The sequence below is a fragment of the Sinocyclocheilus grahami genome, unplaced genomic scaffold, assembly GCF_001515645.1.
Source record: "Sinocyclocheilus grahami isolate Dianchi unplaced genomic scaffold, SAMN03320097.WGS_v1.1 scaffold613.1, whole genome shotgun sequence".
Classification (NCBI taxonomy): domain Eukaryota; kingdom Metazoa; phylum Chordata; class Actinopteri; order Cypriniformes; family Cyprinidae; genus Sinocyclocheilus; species Sinocyclocheilus grahami.
In genome coordinates this window covers 1,074,890-1,084,235 of record NW_015505792.1, presented here as the reverse complement: position 1 = coordinate 1,084,235, position 9,346 = coordinate 1,074,890, and the positions used below count along the sequence as shown (strand labels likewise).

The window sequence follows — 9,346 nt, the reverse complement described above, 5'->3', positions numbered from 1 at the left end:
GCGTGCGTGCGTGCGTGTGTGTGTGAGTGAGTGAGTGTGTGTGTGAGAGTGTGTGTGAATATTTGTGTGAGTGTGTGTGTGTGTGTGTGTATGTGTGTGTGTGAGTGAGTGTGTGTGTGTGAGAGTGTGTGTGAGTGTGTGTGTGTGTGTGAGTGAGTGTGTGTGTGTGTGTGTGTGAGTGAGTGAGTGAGTGAGTGCGTGCGTGCGTGCGTGTGTGTGTGAGGGAGTGAGTGTGTGTGTGAGAGTGTGTGTGAATATTTGTGTGAGTGTGTGTGTGTGTGTGTGTATGTGTGTGTGTGAGTGAGTGTGTGTGTGTGAGAGTGTGTGTGAGTGTGTGTGTGTGTGTGAGTGAGTGTGTGTGTGTGTGTGTGTGAGTGAGTGAGTGAGTGAGTGCGTGCGTGCGTGCGTGTGTGTGTGAGGGAGTGAGTGTGTGTGTGAGAGTGTGTGTGAATATTTGTGTGAGTGTGTGTGTGTGTGTGTGTATGTGTGTGTGTGAGTGAGTGTGTGTGTGTGAGAGTGTGTGTGAGTGTGTGTGTGTGTGTGAGTGAGTGTGTGTGTGTGTGTGTTGTGTGTTGTGTGTTTCTCACCACACAGCCGTAGGATCTTGCGGTCGAGCTCTCTGTAGTCCTCTGCCTGTGCTCTGGCTTTGGGCTCCGCTGGTGCATTGTGGGATTGAGTGTGTGGCCGTTTGGAGCATCTCTGAATGTCTCTGACTCGCTTACAGGCCACGGTGAGCTGACGACACACACACACACACAATATAAACAGTGTCACATGCACATGTAGTAATGTTTATCTAGAAAGTGTAAATCTATGTAAAATCACAGCCGTGTTGATATAGAGCGATGGCTAACGAGTGTGATATTGCGTTTATGCAACAATTCGATGGAACCAGTGTGTAAATAAATAAGAAACAACCATTGAGTGTCTTAAAAACATTCTGTGTGCAGAACTACTTTCTTCCGCCACAAATCCAAATCTCTAGCTGACCGTTTAATAGTCAGGGTTGGGGAGTAACTAGTTACATGTAACAAAATTACGTAATTTGATGAAACTTTAGTTGCAAGAGTTTTATTTTCTATTGGGTTTATGTATAGGCATTGTTCAGGGCATTGTTAGAGATACCAGTGTTTCTTGTCAATTATAATAATTCAAGTGATTTCTGAAAGTCTGACAGTGTTGAGTGCTACTGTAAGTTTAACCCTGCTTGGTTTACATTTTTGAAAATGATTAACAGTCGAAAACATTCAATATTTAGAAAAGTAATCAAATGTAATCAGTTGCACTACTTTAATAAATTAACTGAAATAGCTACACTACTATTACATTTTAGATAGGGTAACTTGTAATCTGTAATCTATTACATTTCCAAAGTAACCTTCCCAGCACTGTTAGCTGAGATTGTAGTTTGATTTTGCTTTCCTTCACTTTGTCAAGCTTGTCGTGTATGTATGGAAAATCTAAAAAATCTAAAAATAAATTATATATGAATATAATATTAAGCAAATAAATAATTAAATAACATTTTGTGAATCTTATTCTTTGGAATGAATGAATGGATGAATGAATGTTTCATATTTCAGTGGGAAGCAAATCTTATTTTAGGAAAATTAATAAAATAATATATTAGATTAATATAATGTCAATGTAATATATATATATATATATATATATATATATAAAATAAATTGAAATATATTGTTTCTGTTTATAAAGCTCTGAATCTTCTTTCTCTTTGCTCTTGATTTTGCTCTCATCATAACATACTTTTTAAGTGTCTGATATAAAATAATATAATAATAAATATATATATATATATATATATATATATATATATATAAAATAAATTGAAATATATTGTTTCTGTTTATAAAGCTCTGAATCTTCTTTCTCTTTGCTCTTGATTTTGCTCTCATCATAACATACTTTTTAAGTGTCTGATATAAAATAAAATAATAATAAAAATTAAGTAAATTATAATAAATAAATTATAAAAAAGTATTTTACAGTAGTGACAATAACTGTGATTTAATAGTAAATTTAAGTAAGGGAGAAACTCTGTGTGTGTGTGTATGTGTGTGAGTGAGAGAGTGAGTGTGTGTGTGTGTGTGTGTGTGTGAGAGTGAGTGTGTGTGTGTGTGAGAGCGAGTGTGTGTGTGTGTGTGTGTGTGTGTGAGAGTGAGTGTGTGTGTGTGTGTGAGTGTGGGTGTGTGTGTGTGTGTGTGTGTGTGTGTGTGTGCGTGAGAGTGAGTGTGTGTGTGTGTGTGTGTCTTACATGTTTCTCCAGGATGTTGAGGTTTTGTTCATCTTGTTCTGTCAGTGGTTTACAGCAGAGCTGTTGAGAAAGCGACAGACACCACAAGTCAAAGAAATCACACAATTCATTACATCCTTCAGCAAACCACCTGCTCTGTTTCTGCCAGCTCTCTCTCCCTCTCTCTCTGGGGAAACGCTTCATTTACTTTAGGGGTCACACTGAGACCTTTGACCCTGCGTCCGTCTGCAAGAGTCCCAGAGAGACACTCGACACACACCTCTCCCGCGAGACACGCTACTGATCTAATAGAGCGGATACTAAAACACTGACATGAAGTCAAACAGCAGCTCTGATCCACATACTAGAGAGCGTTTGCTGTTTAATGAAGGAAATCAATACCTTCATTCATCAGTGATGCACTACATTCATCAAAAGTGACAGTAAAGACATTTATAATGTTACAGTAGATTCCTATTTCAAATAAAGCTGTTCTTCTGAACTTTCTATTCATCTGTGAATCCTGAAAAATAAAACGTGTCACAGTTTCCACAAAAATATTGTGCAGCACGACTGTTTTCAGCATTGATAATAATCAGAAATGTTTCTCGAGCAGCAGATCAGCATATTATACTGATTTCTGAAGATCATGTGACACTGTTTTTACAGTATTTTTATCAAATAAATGCAGCCTTTGTGAGCAGAAGAGACTTAAAAACTTTTTTTTTTAATCATACTGACCCCAAACTTTTAAGGGAGTTAAACCTTGTAAGTAACTGGTTTTAAACTAGACATGTGGAAAATTATGCATTTTATAAATGACTATGATATATAAATATTTCACCAAATAAATATTATACATTTTTTATTAATTCAACATACAAGAGTTTGACAAAAATGTCTTGAAATTTATGATTGAATGCATGGTTATTATTATTAACTAAAACCATTTTCGTTACTTAAAATAAATTTTTTTAAATAATAATAATAATAATAATAATTCAACACATAAATATTTGGAGTTTGGCAAAAATTGTCTTGAAATTTATGATTGAATGCTTTTATTATTATTATTATTAAGTAAAAAATAAATAAATAAATAAAAACAACTTATTCGGCTTGTTTGCAAGCAAACATTTCTTATTTTTGTTTAGTGTGATTGAAGTATGAAAATAACTCAAACTAAAAATAAAATAAAATTAATTAATACTATATAGACATAATTAAAAAAACAAAACCTAATAAAAATGACAAAAAAAAGAAATGACTAAAAAAGAAAAATAAAGTTAAAGCGGAAACAGAAAACATAAAGATAAAATGTAATTAAAAATATTAACAAAATCTATAACTTGTAAAAATAACACTGTTGATATCATGCAACAGCTCTTCTTTGATGTTGACGGTGCTTTAAACATGATGCATGCAGAGATTTGATCATGCTGTCCAGCGGAAACAGAAACTGCGTCTCTAAATTCATCCTCTTGAAGATCAACGCTCTGCAAACACTCAAACATCAGCCGCGACTCTTTACACGTGAAGCACAAGCGCAGGTCGAGTGTGGCACACGAGTTGTGCTCAGAGTTCAAACTACTTCACATTCAACCCCAAGTTTTGCTGCTGCAATTTTGAAGCGCAGCCAATGATTGCAAGACAATTTGCACGACGTGTCATCATGTGCAAAATGGACGAGACTTTTGTTGTCTTTCACTATTTTCATTCTATCTTCTATTTTCCAACTTGCTAAGACTCTCAAGAATCCATAACTAAAACCATTTTCGTTACTTAAAATAAAATAAATGAATAAAAATTCTGCTTATCCGGCTTGTTGGCAAGCCAACATTTCTTATTTTTGTTTAGTGTAAATTGAAATACTTAAATTACTAAAAAAATTAAAAAATAATAATAATATAGACATTATTAAAAATATAAAAAACAATATATGTGTGTGTACTGTGTATATTTATTATGTATATATAAAGACACACACATATAGTATATTTTGAAAATATTCACATGTATATATTCATATTCATATAATTGTATAAATAAGACTCTCTAGAAGCTCAAAACACGTCCTTGATGCGATCCGCTCCGTCACAATCGTTTCTTTTATAACGCGTCACGGCCGCAGCAATAAAGCGTCTCCCCTGCACTCAAAAATCTCATAAAACCATAAAGTTTTATTACTCAATTAGAAATAAACACTTTAATTGGACTAATGCCGCCTGTAAAAGTGCAACATTAGGCAGCTCGTTAAAAAATAACGAGCTATAACGAATTTCGGATGACTCAAAGAGAGGAATCGCACGACATTCACTGATTCAATGGTTTAGAGGTGAGAGAGAGAGAGACAGAGACAGAGAGAGAGAGAGAGAGAGAGAGAGAGAGTGTGTGTGTGAGAGAGAGAGAGATTACTATTGTGTGTGAAATTACAGCAGAACTCACCAGAATCAGAGAGATCACCTTCCCTTCATCACCGTCCAGCAGAGGAATGATGAGCGCTGAGACAAAAAGAGATGAATCACTGCAACTTAAAGCAACTTTACTCATTCTCAGGCCGTCTAAGATGTAGGTGAATCTAACAGGAATAACACTGTTTTCAGCTGCTTACACACATTTTGAAAACTTTGCCTCTTGTTTTCAAAACTTTACACACAAATCCAAGAACTGCACACACTAAATGCAAAATGAAGCACTGCATTCAAAATATCACAAAAACACATCTGTAATATCACAAACATCACAAACACAAAAACTGTGAGCTGGAAACTTCATATAATGCAAGTCAATGGCTACCGTCACTTTGAGAGTCAAAAAAGCACATACAGGCAACACAACATTAAAACCTGTGGCTGCTGCTGATACACCGAAGCGATCGGTCTGTGCACGAAACTGAACATTATTTACAACACTTTAATCCAGAGCCTCAGGCAAACGGGGGAAATCTGATTCTTTTCTGCGAACCGATTCTTTCGGCCAGTTCTTTTCAATGAACTGGTTCAGTGACGTCATACGCAATTCTATTATTAAAGCACCCACAAATTGCAGATGTTTTACATGTCTAAAGCGTGTAAAGTGAATAAACTCGTCTTCATCAGCATCATTCAGTCCGATTTGATGAACTGATTCAACTGGTTCACTGAAAAGGACCGATTCAAAAGAATGATTCATTCACAAACTGAACCGTTTGCCTGAGGCTCTGGATTACAGTGTAGTAAATAATGTTCAGTTTCTTGCACAGACCGATCATTTCGCTTTATAATCTCAATATACAGTATCATGATCTCAGTATACATATATATATATATATTGAACTCAATATTTCACGAGGAGTCATGGGTATTAATTTTGTGTTGCCTGATATGCATTTTTAACTCTCAAAGTGCCGGTAGCCATTGACTTGCATTATATGAATCACCAAGGACCATAGTTTCAGCTAAAAATCTGCTCTATTTAAGAAAAAAACGTCACCTACATCTTGGATGATCTGACGATGAGTAAATTAACAGCAAATTGTCTTTTTGGGTGAACTGTCTCTTTAAAACAAACAAACAAATCTATATTTGATGTATATATTGATATACTATGTACAAATACATATTTATTTATTTATATATATGTAATGTGATGTGACCAAACAAATAATACAAATATATGTAAAAAAAAAAATAATAAAAGAATGAAATAAATTGTTCACACACACTCATGAACTCTGTCTCTCTCACACACTCGGTTTCTTTATGTTTGCTGTCTAAGATTCGGAAGGCTGTATTGTTACTCTGGTAAAAATAGTACTACATAGCGATAGTCACCATGGGAACAAGGAGAGAGAAAGCCAGAGCGAGAGGTAAACTAGGAAAATCTGATGAAAGTGGACTAAAAGTTCAGCGGTGTAAATGAACATTTCTCACTCTTTAAAACGTCTTTCATTATCACACTGTCTCTGTGCTTTTACACCACCGAGATAAATCAAGTCCTTTATACACACACACACACACACATCATGTATAGTATAGTATAGTACATGTATAGAATATTCTTTGGATATTGACTTTTTTATATATATATATTGGGAATGGGATAGAACTATATGTATTAGGAATAGCGTACATTTTGTTTCTGTGAATTGTTGGGACTTTCCATAGACTTCTATTACTTTTATACTGACCAAACAATATTTTCTATCCCCTAACCCTAAACCTACCCCTTACAGAAAACCTGTTTGCATTCTTACACTTTCAGATAAACATCATTTACTATTTTTAATGATTTTCTCCTTCAGAATGTCAAAAATTTCAGGTTTTACTATCCTTGTGGGGACATTTGGTCCCCACAATGTACCATAAACAAGAACACACACACACACACCTGTCTCTCTCTCTTTTTCTTTCTCTCTGTGTTGTTTGATCCTCACACACACAACAAATGTTCTAAACTAAGATACTTTCACATTTGGGTTTTATGTTCTCAATCTCTCTCTCTCTCTCTCTCTCTCTCTCTCTCTCTCACACACACACACACACACACACACTCTCACACTCACACACACACACACACACACACACACACACACACACTCTCACACTCACACTCACACACACACACTCTCTCACACACACTCTCACACACACTCTCTCACACCTCGTTTGTGGGCCGGCAGTGGTGTGCTCAGCGAGCCGCTCTGTTTCTGATGGAGTTCTGCTGACGGCAGGCCGGAGCACTGCAGTCTCTTCTGCTGCTTCACCGCGTCTCTGAAACACAGACATGAACAAACTCTGAGAAAACACTTCACACCAGTAAACAGAGCCGCGCATCAGCCGTGAAATCTGACTTTATTCATCTAAATGAATGAATATTTAATCACACAACAGCCCAGCATGAGTTACCATGTTAAATAAACACAAAAATCACACAAGCAGCCTGGATACGCCGCACTCTCACACTCACTTCTGCTCTTCTGCAGCATCTACAGCATTTCTGTGTGATCTACATACAAAACATATCACACCCTATCCCACAATGCAACGCTCTCAACTTGATCTTTCATTTCCAGTGCAACAAATGCACCAGCCACAATCAAACATTAAGACATTTACACACAAAACTATACATATATAGGATATAAAACGCAATTGAACGAAATATGCAGGAAAATAACCATTTTAGTAACAACATAATATTTTTATAGTCGCTAATCCCAGTCCTACCACTAAACCTAAACATAACTATTTCTGTACAGTATAAGAAAAACATGACAGACAGTTAAATGCAATTACAATCTTTAATTTATTGCAAAAATGTCAAAAGCAGTACCAAAAGTAATTCAAATGATGATGCGTAAAGGTTAAACGATTGCAGAAATGTTATTTATTTGAAGGTTTAAAGTGAAGTCGTGTTTAACATTACGTAGGCCTATTCTTGGAAACGAGCTGGCAGCAGAAATCACACAGAACAGAACGAAATGTTATAATTTCATATTAACTAAACGAGTAAACAATTTAATAATGCAATCGAAAACAAGGTAATTGACATGACAACTACAAACAACTAATAATAAAATTAATGCCGCGATTTCAATATTTAGGTGTCGTCAATACGTCAGTTCTGTACGTTTACATGATGAAAATACGTTCATTAGTGCCTGTAAAAACGTAAGTAAATGTACGTTTTATAGAACCACATTTTATGTAAAATACATATGAATTATCTTGCGATCACGTTGTGGAATCAGTGAATCTATTTGAATCAGCTCACTGAAATAAACGAATGTGACCTGAAACGCAGCGATGGAGTGTTTTTGTTGCTATTTTTATGCAGAAATGAGCGCAGAAATGCGCAGTTCACCAGTAGTTGACTCTGCTGTTAGCATCTCTGCAGGCCAGGGAATTGAAGAAAGAAAGAATCAGTAAAAGAGGCAAAGTTTGATCTGTTCCACTTTAAAAGGCTTTACAAAGAAACGCTGACGGTATCCCATCATGCACTGCTGCTTCACAGCCAGAGCCATTCAGCTGGAGAAAACCAATTTACACTCTGTCTGTGTGCATCTCTGTCTCTGGCCTCGACCTGAAGTTTGTGTGGAGAAGCTGAAGGTCCTGAAGCCTGATTACTGACCAGACGCTTCTGAGAGCTTTTTCACTCGTGGAGAGAGGAGAGAGAGATGCTGCTGCTTTTGTGGGCTTTCCTCCATCCGTTTGAAGTCCAATAAAGGTGTGTAACGTCTAATCTTACAATCAAAGCTCTCTGATTTCACATCAAACGAGACGGAGCCGCAGAACACGGAGACAAGACTCCTGAGAGACTGAACACACGCACAAACGCTGTGTTGCTTTGTGACAAATACAGTTTACTTCTGTTATGAAGAATGTGTTACATAAAATGAGAACTATAAAAAAAAAAAAGTAAATTAAATATGAATAAAAATGATTAATAATACTATTCAAAATAATTTTGCTAAATGACAGAAATGAATAAAATAAATTAAATATTAATATTAGATGAAAAAGTATTTAGAATTGTTCATTGAAATTATATATTATATATTAAATTGTATATGTTAAAATGAAATAAAATGTCAAAATATGTCAAAATAAAATATTGGATGCTTTTATCCATTATTTAAACACTTTAAAAGCAAATGAGAAATTATGCCTTGGCAACTAAGTGAAACACTAATTAGTATTTGGAAACTAATAACATCTCAAACTGAACTTAAACTGAAATACAGTATACTATGATACAGTAATATTCTTTAAAAAGTAATAAAAATTACAAAAGCAGAACACAAAAAAAAAGTGAATTAAAAACCTGAATATATATATATATATATATATATATATATATATAATTAATAATAAAAGTGTGTGTATGTGTGTAAAATACAATTAAAGAGTTTAATCACTCTTAAGTCACTCTAAGAACCTTAACATGAAAACACACACACACACACTTGGCCAAAGAGTAAATCTTTCTCCTTCAGTATTGAATAGTTTTGTACTGGACAGTGAACGGTGTGTGTGTGTGTGTGTGTTTGTGTGTGTGGGTGTGTGTGTGTGTGTGTGTGTGTGAGAGAGAGAGAGAGAGTGTGTGTGTGTG

At 35.3% G+C, this 9,346-nt stretch overlaps 1 protein-coding gene across 1 annotated transcript in view; it reads right to left on the bottom strand.

The window, feature by feature from the left end:
- LOC107557645 (cGMP-dependent 3',5'-cyclic phosphodiesterase-like) overlaps positions 1–9,346 on the bottom strand; it is a 24,443-nt gene that overhangs the window by 5,599 nt on the left and 9,498 nt on the right. The window contains exons 2-5 of the mRNA XM_016241122.1: positions 6,896–7,005; positions 4,700–4,755; positions 2,276–2,335; positions 588–735 (exon numbers count right to left, since the gene is read on the bottom strand). Coding sequence (XP_016096608.1) covers positions 588–735; positions 2,276–2,335; positions 4,700–4,755; positions 6,896–7,005 — 374 coding nt within the window. The remainder of the gene's footprint in view (positions 1–587; positions 736–2,275; positions 2,336–4,699; positions 4,756–6,895; positions 7,006–9,346) is intronic.